General features: G+C 36.8%; 1 protein-coding gene across 2 annotated transcripts in view; it reads left to right on the forward strand.

The window, feature by feature from the left end:
- The first annotated feature begins 30 nt into the window (after window positions 1-30).
- usta (uronyl 2-sulfotransferase a) overlaps window positions 31-16,150 on the forward strand; it is a 50,707-nt gene continuing 34,587 nt past the window's right edge. The window contains exon 1 of one of the 2 annotated variants that reach the window (XM_032586071.1): window positions 31-699. In XM_032586071.1, the coding sequence (XP_032441962.1) occupies window positions 462-699 (238 nt within the window). In that variant the 5' untranslated portion in view covers window positions 31-461. The remainder of the gene's footprint in view (window positions 700-16,150) is intronic. The other variant, XM_032586072.1, reaches the window with a different exon arrangement.

The following is a 16,150-nucleotide window of genomic DNA, read 5'->3' on the forward strand; positions in this document are numbered from 1 at the left end:
AATAAAATTAAAAATATAAAACAGCTTCTACAATCAAAGTTCAAAGCCTACCAACTATTCATAACGAATCCCTCAACAGACACTGGTAGGCGCTGTTTTACACTCCCCAATCCACACAAACTATGAAGTGGACGTTTTCCTTCTTTCCAAATTCAGTAATCTGACACCCAGAGCCTCACAGGAGAAGGATGAACCCTTAACTCTGCTGGAAGGACGGAAGGAAGGAACACTCATCAAACGAGAGGCAAAGAAGCAAGGACAGAGCTGGAGCAAAACGCTGACTCCCATAAAAACAAGAACCCCGTGGCAGCAGCAGGAGTAGCAGCAGCGGAGGAAATCCAGACTTTCTTTAAGTCTCCAAAATTTACCTGTATCACCCCTCCATCAAATGATCCTAAAGCGGCAACTTTCACTTCCAAGAGGCGGATGGGTGACTTTCCACGTTGCTTTGTGAGGAGGAGATGATGAAGAATTTCGGCAGCAGTCCCCCTCACAACAGCAACAACCACCAGACTCCCAACCACATCAGAGAGCGACACCACCGAAAGCACGGCTTGCTCTGCGCGTTACCGTGGCGCTTCTCCTTGCGAGGTTATGGTTTCTGCATGGCTGCGCTCTTCCTCTTCTGCTTCGGCTCGCTTTGTTACCAGCTGAACGGCGGGGCTCCAAGAATCCTGCTGGACATCAGACAGTATCTCGGTAAGAACTTCAAATAAAATTTTTTTTTCCCATCTCCAGGCTTTGGTGCTGAAGTTTGCCATCAAGCACATTTTGATAATTTACAATTCCACTTAAACTTGAAAAGTCTCAACGGGATGTTTTAAAGTAATTACGTATAGTATCACACATAAAGCCAACTAACAACGACTTCAGGCGCACCACTGGGAAACTATCATTTCACGCAACTTTTACATAACTCCACTTTTCGCTGCGCTTTAACAGTGCTGAACATTTTTTAGTATAACATGTCAGAGCACGACTGAGGGCTCAGAGATGTTCCGATTGATACTTAATGTGCGTGATAAGTGACATGTCCGCCTGAAGGTTCGGCGCGCTCCGGACACGCAGCGCTTATTACGCACGGCTGCAACCTCTGGAACAAGGGGCAATTCTTGCAACTGCTTCTGACATGAGACAGACAATTCAGATAATTAGTTGCTTGTATATCAGGTCTTATGACTTATACTTTAGAAGTAGATTAAAACATATCTTAAGATTTATCTTAAATGGTCGAATTATTTATGCTTGGACTGAAAGTCCCTTTTTTTTAATGCTGAGATCTATTAACAGTGACGCAACTCATCATACATCAGGGGCGACCGTTAGCAATGCGCAAACCATCGCCCACTCCCTCACTCCCATACATTTGCAGCTCTAGCTAAAGAAAAGAAAAATCTGCCACCATATAATAAACAAATAATTAGGTGAATAATTTATTTTATTATTATTTTGTACATGCTTCACATATCTTATTATGAATAAAATATTCATTATTTTGGTAATTTGGAGTACTTTACATATATAAAATAATTAAATTTGAGTTCACTATATCATTAAAACATTAAACAGTAAGTAAAATTTGTTTTTATTTTAATTTTTGCAGGATGTGTGTGAAAATCAAAATAACAATTGATTTGAGCTCTCTATTGTTTTTGCTTATTTTGATTGCTATAGCAGGTGATTCTGTCTGTGCATTCAAAATATTTTCTGAACAAAAGAGATGGATTCCGCCTGGCACAGGAAATAACAGTTGGAAATTTGCAAAGTTTTATTGCATGGATGTAAAAACCTTTTGTGTGGTATCATAATTTATTCACCAGTTGTTATGTATTTTTATGGTTTCCCAATCAAAAACAATCTAAACATTTGTAGTAAATAAATAACATAAGATACTTCCAGTACACCAGATTTTTCAGGAAAATGCTAACCGTGGTGATGAGAAATTGGTTATATAAAAAAAACAAGATAACATCTGGCATTATATAACTGAAATATTTCCTGTGCGTCCTGTGCATTGTGAAATGATTTTAACTCTAACTTTAGCTTGTGGTTTAATGTCCATCTAGGAAAATTTCTGAAATGTTATCTTTCGGTTTCAGTAAACCACCCTTAGATTATAAGTACCCTCCACGTGACCTCCCCTTTTTGGTGGTGTCCCTTGCCTTTCAAGTGTACTAAAAAAAAGTTTGTTTACTTTTTGTGTGAGCATATTGGATCTTTTGACCTTATATTGTTGCCCTAAGCAGAATCATTTGCACAGGAAATTTACTATCAGCAAATTCCTTACTGGGCTTCACCTTCGGCAGCAGCTGGAATGTTTGTGTGCCTCTGTGTGTACGTAGGCGTGTGTTGAAAGGAGGTTGTGTTCTCTACCTACTACTCACCAAGAGCTTTGAGGGCTTTGTGACGTGATAAACATCTGGAGCAGAATGAGAGTCACTTACAACTAATCCCTGGGGTCAGATTGGTTTCCTGCAGACACACACATCTTTTCCAAATACACATGCCTTCACAGAGCAGCTGCATTGTATTGTCCAAAACGAAAGAAGCTCCACTTCACTCAAAACACAAACATAAGCAACAGCTGCTACATTAGTGTATTTTGCTTAGATTCAAGTTTTGTTTTAGCTAGGTTTGTAAGATGGCATAGACCTGCAAATGTCTTTTTGTAACATAAGTATTTCTTCATCAGAAGATGTACATATTTAGTGCACTGAAAGCATGCAGATTTGGAAAAAAGAAATTATCAAATTTGTCATGTCAGATTTGAGTGTTAGTCTTCAGTGACTTTTCCTGAGTGCACACCTTTTGCGTTATCAACCTGCTTTGGAATCTAATATGAGGAGTATGTAGACATCCACACCTGGAGCAAAATAAAGACCCCTGCTGTCCAGTGGAGAGCAAAACTTCCTGGTTCTACTGAAGCGGGGATGCAGACCAGGTCAAAAAAGTAACCGTATATCAACAGCTTTTCATCACCATCAAAAAAAAACTATAATATTAGCAAACTGTGTTAGTGAATTTACTCATTACACCAGGTTGAATATAGACAATTATTTTCTGCAAATTGTTTTTAGCCTGTACTGCACCTCATTTAAATCATCTCGTAATCTTGTTACTTTAAGTGAGTAATCTTTTCTGTTCTGTTTTGTGGGCTGTTCCCATGTAAAGGTGAGGATTGCTAGTTGTGAGAAATGAATCTGAAAAAAAGACAATTTTAGGTGAGTAAAGTGTGATTGTGTGTTTCTCTTGGTCAGTCGAGGAGTAGATCGAACAGACTCTGTTTTGTTCAGCCGGATGGAGAAGTGGGTGTTCAAGGACGTTACTCATCGAGTAGTTGCAAGAACTAGAGCAGTTTACAGACCTTTAGACCTGGATTTATTGCCTAGCTCTTGCTGCTGAGTGTTGCAAATCACTAACTGTGTCTAACACCTTCTCAAGTCTCTTTCTCTATACACACATTAGGATCGTTATGGCTACTGTAATAAAAAGGCTCATCTTTAGTTCAGTTTCAGTGTGGTGAAGATGAGAATATTTACATAAGTGTGATCATAGGATTATTCTTGCATGCCTCTTTAAATGTTGTCCACTCCTCTGAATAATTTTGTAACCTTTAGATCTTTATACTATTTTTTTTAATTAAGTTTCAGAAGTACCTTTAAAGACTGCACCAGTAAGCTACACTGTGACCTGCACTGCTAAAAGTGTTCAATTACATACTGTCCACATCTATGTTTTCTTCTTGTGTGCCATCAGACATTGGTGAGGAAAGTGACACACAAGCTGCACATTTTCAGGAACGTTTTTGAGTGAGCCAGCTATGTTAGTGTGAGTTTTGGAGCAACCCTTCCACTCAGCCATCCGACACACCTACTTCCTTTTAAAGGATATTAAAAACAAGATTCCCTTTCAAATTATCATTTTTTATTTATTTTTTTTCCTTTTAAAGTGCCAGATTTATTGGTGTTGGACTCTCCGCGAGAAATGACAGAACTGCTTTCTTAAAGTAGTTTATTAAGTGTCAAATTGAATTGAAGTCAGGGTGATGCAAGCCTAGGAGTCTCACAGCATCTTGCTGGTTGCCAGGTGTGCACCAGTCTGAGCTTAAGTGAAGTTGGTCATGTGGAAAATTGAACAGCCACTTTGCATTTTTCTAACTTACTCATGCAACATTTTAGCAGGTGTCGCAAGACAACATATGTGCACACTTCATATTTAAAGCAAAAGCTGAAGTCTTAGATAAGCTCATCTTTAATATCTTGCATCCATGTAACATTTGTAGCTGTCAGATCCCATTAGAAGGTGAAAGCAAGACTGCACAGTCTACTTCCTCTGTAGCTACTTTGCATTCTTCCTTCTTAACTTTCTACAGACTCCCCAAATGACTCGGAACTCTTAATGTCAAAACAATCAGATGGGTTGTAATTTCCCACTTCCTAAACAGACAGCACTCCCTGGTGAATAGAGGTGAGACTTTCTCTGTACATGAAGCCAATGTGAAATTTGTTTAAGGGTCAGCAAAGGCAGTGGTTCCCAAAGAAAAAAAATCAACTGGGCACACACATGGTTCAACCAGACATAAACCTTTACACATAATTTGTTTTCAAACTCCACTGAAGTTTATTTCACACTTCAAGTTGCAACAAGACACACTACAAACCATCTTCACAGTGAAACACTTTTGTGTAACTGGTAAATTGATGACTGATCATTTTGATAGTGACAATTATTTCCTCCATTAATTATTTATTTTATATAGGTTACTCCAACAGTAAATTGAAAGCAGTTCCACATTGCCACTCATTGTATAATAGGTGTAGTTAGCATTACCAATTAGCATCTGCAGGCCTGGCAGGATATCATCATCTCCAGCGAGACATGCAAAACACTAAAACAACACAAGCCAATTATCTTTCATTAGTGTATTTGTTCTAGCCACATGAAAAGAGGGCAAAGGGAAAGAAAATTAGCAATCCACAAGTTCTCTAAATGTGCCACTGCTGTTCAAGACTTGCTGAGTAATCGTAGCCATAACCCAGGAAAAATGCCTGGTAAGTTGTTAGGCAATGGTTTGTGACTGCATAAGTGCTTGGTTGCATTATGTTTACTATATCTGCATAGAGTTATGTATTCTGATGATATGGTGAAAAGTAGAACTTGTTTTGCAATTTACGTTTCAGAAAACTGGCTATTTGTAGAAAGGTTATGGAAATCTGTTGCAGTGCTATATTTTTATGTTTAGAAAATAACTCAAACAGTGTTTATGTTGTTAAATTAAAGCTTTCAAGTTTAACACTATGTTGCCTCTACTGTAACATTTTCAAAGAACCAGGGTAGTATTCTTGGGCTGCAATAACCATGTTTCCACTCCATTTACCAGGTTACAGAGAAATGAGCAGGGTAGAAAATTACAGCAAAAAAGGCGCTGCTAAGGAGAAAGAACTTTTTTATTTACTAGGAACTTTTCTATGAAGTGTTTCAATACTTTATAATAACCTCTGAATTAATCATATTTAATTTATTTTTTAATTATCTGTATCAACCTTATTCATTGAGATTTGCTGGTGTTCACTAATTATAAAAGTATACTTGGCTATTTATTTTGTATTATTATAAACAACCAAACCCACAGCAGAGTTTTTGTGAGACATTTAGTTGCCTTGAAATTTGTGCCTTACATCGGTCATCTCTGTCCTGTTTAAAACCTGTAATCTAAGTCTGAGTCCTCTCATTACAGATCTGCTTTGCCCGTCCTCATATCTCTTTGTTCTTGTGTTGGTAGCATAATTAGAAATGTTCTTTCATTTTTTGGGAGTGTGAAATCATTCAGCATTTTCCAGCAGGATGTTGGAGCAATGCAGCACCATCAGCAGCATGGTTTCTGTCTGCTGAATTGGCTAAATATAGGATACAATAATCTGTTTGGTTGATCAGATATTTTACAAGTTTGTCACGTAAGTAAAACTGAAATTTTCTGAACTTTTTTATTGTATTACTTATTTTGAATATGTAGATGGTGCATAACTTCTCACTTATTATAAAATAACATTCATTTCACAATATCAAACAAATCTTAATGAAGCACAATAACTATAGAACACTATAAGCAAAGGAAATAGCTGGCATACTCAAAGGAGTGAGAAGAATATTCTTCCTCACCCCTTTGTTCAACTAAAATAATTATACGTACCCATGAACTGAGTCCAAGATGGAAAACACAGCACATTACCCACAGAAATTGCTTGTTACTATGATGGAGATGTTAGAATAGAAACATGTTTTCCGGTGGTCAGTGACATGCTTTGCTCAAGAAACTTTGATTTTATTCTTGAACACGTTTACCACGACTGCCCTCCTCATCTCCCGGCAATGAAAACGTATATAGCAGCCTTAAATATACAGTGGGGCAGATAGAGCAACAGTGCACAACCCATGTTGTTTAAACCACTACATTCTATTCCGAGTATCTGCATTTCTTTAAGTTCAGCTGCCAGTTTTTTTAGATGCTTTCTCAGTGAGAGGTTAATATCGTCTTTGGCATAAGCTGCTTCGTCCATCACAGAAAAACTGAAATCTGTCACAAACAAAATGTGACAAAGTTCAAGGGGGGTTGATAACTTTTCAAGCCATTCTATTTTACTCTAAGCCACATATCACATTAAAACATTCAAATTCAAAATGTTATACTGCCAGCCTTTCAAAAACATTTTAACTGAATGGTGGTTGTTTCCTGTTGTGAAGCAACATCTCTTCTCTGCCAAATATTTCGCCTCAGTATCAGACTGTTGCCCTCTTCTCTGAAGCCCACTTTTGTTAAGCATTGTGTCTTAACGACAGTGTCTCATTTTTCCAGGTGCTTGAAGGCTTTCCTTTCAGTGCATGCCAGTCACTGCTAATATTCATCATTTACCATGCAGCTGTTCAACATGTGAGTTGTACAGCACAGGCTCAAGTCAAGTTTCTTTGTATACAACACATTTCAGCAAAAAGGCAGTTCAAAGTGCTTTAGATTATAAAAGCAAAAAAACAAAAATTCACAAAAGCATCATACTGTCACCAATTTGAGAACAGACATCGCCTTTTGTCCAGTGTCATCATCATAAGCACCATTTACATTACAAGCATATTTCCATGAACACAGCTGCACCTAAGCCATATCATTGTAGACTGGAGAAAGTGTACTATTCAGACGTTTGGTTAAAGTATATTTATCAAAAACAGAACAATCCAAAGTTATTGGAAATTATTGGAAATCATACAGTCGCAATTTCCAATAATTTTTGTGTTTAACCAAAACTACTGGGCTATACCAGCAGAACATCTCAGTCGAGGCTCGCCACAATTGGATAACTTTAAAACAATGTCCAATGACTTTCAGTTTCAGCTGCAATTTTCATACAGCAGAATCAGAATTTGGTTTAAACAGCATAAGGCAGGTTGTAACCCGATTTCTATCAAATGGTTCAGACTAGTTGTGGTGGTGTAATCAATGGTTTGGTTGTGATGAGGTTAAGTTTGCTGTTGTTCCTCAGACACTACTGCAAAAGCTTATGGTCATCTTGCCTGATTCACTGGCCTAAATTCAGGTCGCTTTATCTCTATGCTTTCTTGCTTAAATCCCCTTGCATGCATTCTTTGTTCATCAGCACCTCTCTCTGGTCCTCTCTCCTGCACCAGACAAAGATTTGGCAGTATGACCACAAGTTTCCAAAAACATCTGTAAGATATTTCATTCATATTCTCATGATTTGCTTAATTTTTTCTTGACTACTTCCTACATTTTTTTCCTCTTGCACCTGCCCCTTCCATGTATGGATATTTTCTTGGACATATATATGAGTGAACAGATGTTTTTACTAAGCACGGTGCTGTGGACTTGACTAAAATGTACAGAGCAGAGCAGTACCACTGGGTGCTTCAAGTGTGTGGCACTGCCAGCTGGAACTCTTGTGCCTCTAATCACTACATGCAGTCCTATTACACACAACCACAGGATTTCGAAACCGCTGTCTTTCTGAAGTTTCCTGGATCACCCCTGACTACCTCAGTCTGTTCAAGCATGTATTTCTCTCCATACTTATATAATCTGAGTGTGAGTTTGCAAACTGTAAGAATTACAAAGTTAATGGTTTAGTTTGTACGGATTTTTGTTTTCTTCCTTCTGTAATGAACGTATACTCTATCCATGGTTTCAACCTACGTTTCCTGACAAGTCCAAAATTAGAAGCTATTATCATCCTGAGAAAAATGATTCCTATTTCTTTCTCCAAGTCTTTGTTTTACTGTAAGTTCTTGTTCATGCAGTGTGCAACTTTGCTTTTCTATAATTAGCTGTACACTTTTAGTGAGGCTGTTCTTAAAGGCTGAAGCAAACCGCTGACCACAAGCTAGCGTAGCTTAGCCACATTGCTAAATTACAGAGCAGCTTTTCTTTCAAGGCCAGGCTTTGCGGGGCCAAAAGTCACAAATGGCAGCCCAGTGCACTTCAGTAAGAAGTTCAGTAGCACCACATGAACAATGTTTAGAAAAACATCTATAACTGTACATACCTTGTTGTTTCCATTAAGATGTATATTCTAAAATGTAGCAATGTAGTGTCAATCATACTCAAAATAGCTAAAAATATTTTACAGGAAAGTACAATCAAGTAAAAAAATAACTTACTTTTTTTCAGTACTTCCAAATATTATTACCTGAATGGAACAGAAAGATTGCCTTTTTATTAGTTTTTCTAGAAGTTTTTCTTTTTTAGGAAATTCTCATGTTTAACACATGGCACACCAGAACATGGTCTGTGACCAGCAGTATGTGGATAAAAATGACTAAACCCTGTGGCCAATTCTTTTATATATATGTATATATGCATGACCAGTGCTGGTGTGTTGTTTATTGTTGACGTCTATAAATAAATTGTGCTTGTATTGAGTTAAAAATGTTTGTATGATCCAAACCAGTGAGTTCCATTTGGGTGGGATGCATTTTATTAATTTCCCTTTTGACAGTTCTTGCTTTTATAAACGTATTTCCAGTTTGGTTTATGCATATGGGTTGTATTTAAAGTATTAAAGCTTGGTATTTAAAACCACACTGTCTGACACCAATTAGGCATCAATTGTCATGAAAGCCCTCAACTGACAAAGAGCTGACCATGAGATGATGTTTATGAATGAAAGCTGGCTATTTCTTTCTGCAGTTCCTCTGTGTGGTTTTGGCCTAAGTATTCAGCCATGCCCGTGTTTCCAAGAGGCCAGTCAAGGGTGAGAGAGTTTCCCTCACCTTAGGGCGGCAGGGCTCCACTGCCATGCATGAATCAACAATGTCGGTGGGGTTCAAATGCTGTGTCTGTTTGCCTCTGCCTTGCTTTGGTGTGTGAGTGCGGGGGATGTTCAAGGCCCAGCAGGATGCCTGTTTAGAGGCTGGACGCAGTACAGAGTTTTCAGTCTGCTGCTCCCAACCACAACGTGATGCACTGGACAACCTTGCCTTAACACATTGACAGGCACATTTAGCATTTTGCACCTTTCCAGATTCGTTCTCTCTGCCCCTGATGACTGAAACAGGAGGATCACTACATTTTGCACTCCAACGTTAATTTAAGGAAACCAACTTTATGAAGAAAATTAGGATCCTAATGACCCATAATAGGTGTATATTTATTCACTGCCTCTCTTTAGAGCTTGTGGTTTGGATTTCATTGCTACAGAAGGAAATGACATAAAAAGTACAGAAGAGTTCAGAGAGGGAAAAACCAAAGGAGCCTATTTACATCCCTGTATGTAAAGAGTAGTAATGTTAGAAATATATCCTCATTGTTATTGCATTAATTAACAACCTCTTCATTATACCTATGTGGATTACCGGTAGCACTAATTTTTAAGCTCTGTAGTTTAGAACTAGTTTTCATACGTTGTTACCAAATTCTGTGATTGCAAATTTCATGTAAGATATGCTAAACATTTTCTTATTTGTTTTGTTTTTTTTCCTCCCCAGGCCTCTTTTACTGCTGCCAGTTGTTGAGATAATTCAAATGAATAATCCAGCCATCCAGTTTATTTTTGGAAGGCTATTTGGCCTTTGTTCCTTCCTCTAGCGGCAAGAGGCAGGGTACACACTGTACAGGTTATTAGCCCATTCAGTATAATAATAATTTTTTTGTTTAATTGCCGTGCTTTTGGCCCTCCATTGATAGAAAAACGTAGTGAAAAGGAAGGTATTTGTTTAGAAAGAAGCAGAAGTACATGACATTTCTTACAGATAATTTGCAAAGCCTGTGTAATATAGACTTAATCATTCAGTTCAGTTTATTTTATTTTCATAGTGCCAATTCACAACTAATATGCAATCATTCAATATCAGAGGGGAGAATGTCTTCTAAGGAAGCACAGCCGATTGCATCTAGTCTTTGACTTTGGATAAATTCCACATCCTGTGTTTGATCAAGCATCACTTGCACCAGTCTGTTGCGGGCTTGTAAATGGTCCTTTGCTGCTACTGGAGGTGTGAAGTAACATCTGTTGTTCATTTTTCAAGTCCAGCCCTTTAGTTTCTGGCTACTCTGGTCCCTTCTTGTGCCAAACGCCTATTGGTGAATAGCCACCAGACAACAACACTCTATTTCACCTCAGTTTAAAAGAAAAGAAAAAAAGAAAACTAAGTTGATGCTTTAGTGGATGCATCAACTTAGTTTGATGCATCCACTAAAGCATCAAACTAATGCTTTAGTGGATGCACTAAAGCATTAGTGCATCCACTAAAGGATGCACTATTGCATCCTTTAGTGCAATAGTGCATCCTTAAAACAAACTATTTAATTTGTTTTAAAAACAAATTAAAAACAAATTTGTTTTTAATTATTCATGGCTGATGTATGATATTTCATGTTTTCAAGTCAGGTTATTTACTGGGACAGAGATCCACCATGTGCTTAGCACATGGCACAGTTACTTTATTTGGCACATGATGAAAATAGGGAAAAAACCTGGTGTAGTTATGTTGGTTTGTGCTCCTGCATTTGTGTGTACTGATTTTCAGTGGGCACTTGAATGATGTCACAGGTTTCAAGGTGGTCTGCCGCCGACCCACATCCTGTGGCTTCTGGTTCAAGGCACACAGAGACACACATTTTAGTAGTGTGTCTTTCTCTCACATATGCTCTTTTTCTGGGATCCTGTAAACTACACACAGACAGAGGATTAGCAAAAAAAAGTGTTTGGTAATTTACAAAATAACATGAATGACTGATGACTCAATAAAAGATTAACCATACAGCAAGGATCTAAGATGAAGCAAAATTTGATTCCTCAAACTGAAACAGATAAAATTCAAGTCTTATCAAACCTTGGAAGGAGTGTAAACAATATAGAACAAAATGAGGAGCGGTAAAAAAAAAAAAAAAAAAAACTACAAATGTATTAGTAAAATAATGATATTTATCAAATTAAGATTGAAAAGAATAAATCAATGAATAAATATACTCAATAAATACACAGAAAACAAGTCTTGCTAATGAAATGATAACCCTCCTGTTATATTCAAAACATGGCACAGCCCATGTAAGCAGCTGAAACTTATTTCATTTACTTGACAAGTAATTCCAGCAGTAACTCCAGAAAGTCACTCTGTTTAATTTGTCCTTTGATCTGTTTTCTTAGCAGCTGATATTTGGGGTCGTCTTGAGTAACCATAACCATACAATTATCCAAACTCTTTGAGAGAGCTATTTAGTGTTGAGCCTGACTGTTCATGATAACACACATGCCACACCAGAAGCAGAATGGCACTCAGCAAACTCTTCAGGAAACACAGTTTTACAGTAAAACATTTACATTCTGTTTCTGCAGGTTATATAGGTTGTACTGTCAATGTCTCGGGCACTTTTTTTCTTCTTCAAATGATTAACTAAGCAAATGTCACTCAGGCAATAATCAAACATATTCTATTTGATAGGAATAGCTGCTACAGAGTAATAGCATGTTTGGATTTATTTAAACCATTTCCTCATGTTTTATCATTTAATTGACCATGGAGTTTATTTTTTCAGTTTAGTTCTAACAATCTTTACATTTAACCCGTTTAAGCCCAAATTTTTTCCTGCAAAATAAGTGCATGCATTTCAATCCTTGGACCTCCCTAACACATGATATTTATGAATTATTACATTTTATGTTGGTTATGTTAGTGAAAATGTAGATTTTATACTTGGCAACAATTGTTGCCGGTGGGAAACTGCATAGTCTGAATAACACAAATATGGCCTATTTATACATATAAAAGAAATAAGAAAAATCATGACATGCATAACCAAAGAATAACAAAGAATGGTTATAAGAGTGTTCAGAAATATTTTAGATACATAAAGATTCAATGCTACATCCTGCAGATGTCATTATCTCAATGTGCCGAATGACCTTTGACCTCATTTTGTCATTTCATCAATGAGGCAAAGTCAAGTGAAAATGTTAGTATGAACAAATCTGCATCTCAGAGGAAATTCTCCCTGTTCCATCAGACCAAGAACTACACCTTGGCTCTGTCCTAAAGTAGTTTCAGGCATGGCGTCATCTTGTAGTTGTCATTCAGTTCATAGGCCACAAAAGGATCGCCTTTTTGAATGGAAACAATTTTCTTTATATATCTGTAGAAGACACTTGAAAGAGCATATGTTCAAAATATTTGATTTATATTTGTTTATTTAAATATTTTACTGACTTCCTCTTGTACAGGTTCATGGCTAGCATTTACCTCCAGCGTCACAGGCAGAAAGTAAAGAGATCTGGTCATGTGACCTTTCACACTAGATACATGAAATTGATATTGCTTAGAGTAGACACATTATTATTTTATTTTAAAACTTCAGTTAGCTGCCAAAAGTCAAAACAATTGTTCTAGAGCTTCTAGAAGTTAGAAAAAATGTCTGGCAACAATGTATTGTTGCCAGGCAACAATGTATTGTTGCCTGGCAACAATACATTGTTGCCAGACATGTATTGTCTGGCAACAATACATGTCTGTATTGTTGCCAGACAACAATACAGACATGTATTGTTGTCTGTATTGTTGACAACAATACAGACAAAAGTTGAAATGACTTTTTTACTGTTTAAAAAAAATTTACTGTTTTTTAAACAGTAAATTGTATAATATGCTTAATCCATTTAATCCCACAGGCAACAATACATTGTTGCCACAGACAACAATGTATTGTTGCCTGTGGCAACAATACATTGTTGCCACAGGCAACAATGTATTGTTGCCTGTGGGATTAAATGGATTAAGCATATTATACAATTTACTGTTTAAAAAAATACATTATTTATGATTTTCCTTTCATTCATATATATTTATTTATCTTTATTTAAATGTAATTTTTTATCTTATTTTTTCCTACAAGTCTTTTTATTTCCAGTTGTTTTTTAAATTTTTCTGTCTCCTATTTTACTTTATCTTATGCATTTCTGCCTCATTGTACAAATGAGGAGGGGCGGTGTCTTAAGGTTTTATCTTTTGCCCATTGGTTGGTTATCATTACACAGCATAGCTCAAATCTACATGTTACTGGCCTAATAAAGATGTCAATTTATCAGTTTATCAGTAAGTTGTAGCTTAGTAACTTTATTTGAAAAAAAAAAAAAAAAAGACAATGCTGTAACTCCTGACTATCATTTTCTGTGTGGACGCTTTAACAGAACGTGTGTTACATTTAGCGGCACACATAGACACAGACGTTCTTACATATTAGACTGGATTTTATGTAAGCATGGAGAACAGAAGAGAGTCAATCATTTGGAAATTAGGTGGTAGAGACCTGATTTCAAATGATGCAGAGAAACATTTTAGCCAAAAAAATATTCATCCCCCTGGCAGAACTGGAAATAAAATTAGCTATTTATGTAATTCTGGTCCAGTTTTTGATTCCAAATACTCGCTGACATTCACACTTATTGAAATGGTGAGTATGTCTCAAACTTCATATTAACATTTTACACATACCAGCATAGTACATGCTGTATTTTTCAACATTTTATTTCTTTTGATGCGTACATGTGCTTACTTATTTTTGAAGAATTTACATGGATCAAGGGAGCAGCTGTGTCTTGATCTAACAGTGGTTTATTCTGGCACTGACCACCACTTCAGAACAAGACAGAGCCTGACAACACTTTGTGTCAAACAGGTATTTATGTAACAGATGATACAGACATACATGAAGGTCAGGACTCTGCCACCAACCAGTGTGTAATTAGTGAGTGGCTTTGGGTTTTTGAGACTCTCATGTAAGATCTCAGACTTACATGAACCTACTTGTATGTAAGCTAAGCTACACATTTGCTTTTCTGAGTGTACTAAATCTCTATCCAGATTGCATCACAGGCAGCTGCAGTTTTGGCAGCCTTGAGAACAGAGAAAGACTATCCTCAAAGTGCTGTTTTGTATGGAAAATAGTTAAAATTTAGAGAGGGAAGACATGGTTTGGAAGCATTTAACTCTTCCAAAGTTGTAATTAGGAAAAACATTGCCACAATATGATTCTAATGATGATATATTACCTAAATTAAATTGAAACCATTACCTCATTAAAATATCTGACTAACCATTGTCCATTTGTGGTAAACACATTGTCATTTCAACTTTTGGCAGATTCATGCTGGGTTCTAGACTGTTTTCTTCTTAGCAATTACAAAAACCTTTTCATTTCTTCACCTCACCACATAATTGTGTTGACCTTTTTCTGTCAGATTGTGGGAATTATATTTTTGAAATGCCCAGTTTTTATTTGCTACAGAAGAAACATTAATTTCAACGTTCTGCAAATCACGGTGTTATTGTTTTATTTAAATGTACAGAGCATCTGAGTAAAGAGTAAATGCGCCCTATGAGATTCACAAAGATTTTAACTTTAGTTAACTTTAAGGCCCTACCAGTGGTCAGGAAATGCACATTTTAAACCCTTATAAATATTCAAATTCTAAAAGTAGGTAACCGTTCATTACCTTCTTATGGCTTCTTCATGCAGGTGACCAGCAGAATGCAAATGAAATAAATGTTGCCCGTAATGAACAAGGAGACCATAAAAAGTTTTTCCAATGGCCATTTTTTTTCAGTAACTCAATTTGCAAAATGAAACACGTTATATAGATTATTTAAACACAAATTGGTGCTTTGAGGCCCTTTTTTCAGTTAATTATTATATTTTTTACTGCATCTTTTAGTGCGTCTTCAAATTTATTTGAAAATGACTGTATTCTCTTTACCAATATATGACATTAACAAATTAGGTTAGTGGTTATACCACAACGTATAGCGTTCTCTTATCCTTGAGGTTTTTTAATTCTTGCAGACTGAGATGTGGTCTCAGATTCCTCAGCTGTTTTGGCACATTTGTGAACTTTAATGCACATGTTTGTCACTGACCCAACCTCCCTTTCCTGTGGATTGTTTGGGTTGTTGTCACCTATACTTAGCCAAGAGCTGCATAACTCATGGCTATGCATTGCAGTCAATCTTGCATTGTCAGAGTTTTAAAAAATAATACGGTTGCTTGTAACTATTTTTTTGTTCAACATTTATCACACATGGTTTCCTAGATTTTTCTTCAAACTATCTTCTTGTTCTAATTTTCATAGAAGGGTTTAAGATCTTCTCTAGACTTGGTCAACAAGTTCAAAATGGCTCGGGTTGTGTTTAGTTATTTTGTCTTTTGGATGAACTCATTTTTGCCTGACGGTGCTGTTGAGTTTGGAGTGCACTGGGATGTTGTGGTTGGAAAAGGTCTTTAGTTTGTCTGACACTCCATCCAACTTCAACTCTCAAGCATAAAAAATTTAACTTCCCAACTTAAGATACTGAAACTTAAGAGGAGAGGAAGATCACATGCCTTCTTGAAGGCCATAGGAATCTGTTAAGTGTCTAAAATAGAAAGGGTAGGGTGATGAAGTGAACCAATTGTTGCCAAAATAAATTGTGCCAACTTATCTGCTCGGTGTCGCACACACAACTGTTCACGGTGAACACCATTTTCTACCTGGCCGATTACTGTGTGACATCAAGTACACGTATGTGGCCATAAAAATGTGCCTTTCTATGGATGTTTTCTGGCGGATATCTGCTTTGAGTTCACTGCGAGTATATGCAAACCTCCATGCAGTGAAGT

This window comes from Xiphophorus hellerii, chromosome 15 (assembly GCF_003331165.1).
Source record: "Xiphophorus hellerii strain 12219 chromosome 15, Xiphophorus_hellerii-4.1, whole genome shotgun sequence".
Lineage (NCBI taxonomy): Eukaryota > Metazoa > Chordata > Actinopteri > Cyprinodontiformes > Poeciliidae > Xiphophorus > Xiphophorus hellerii.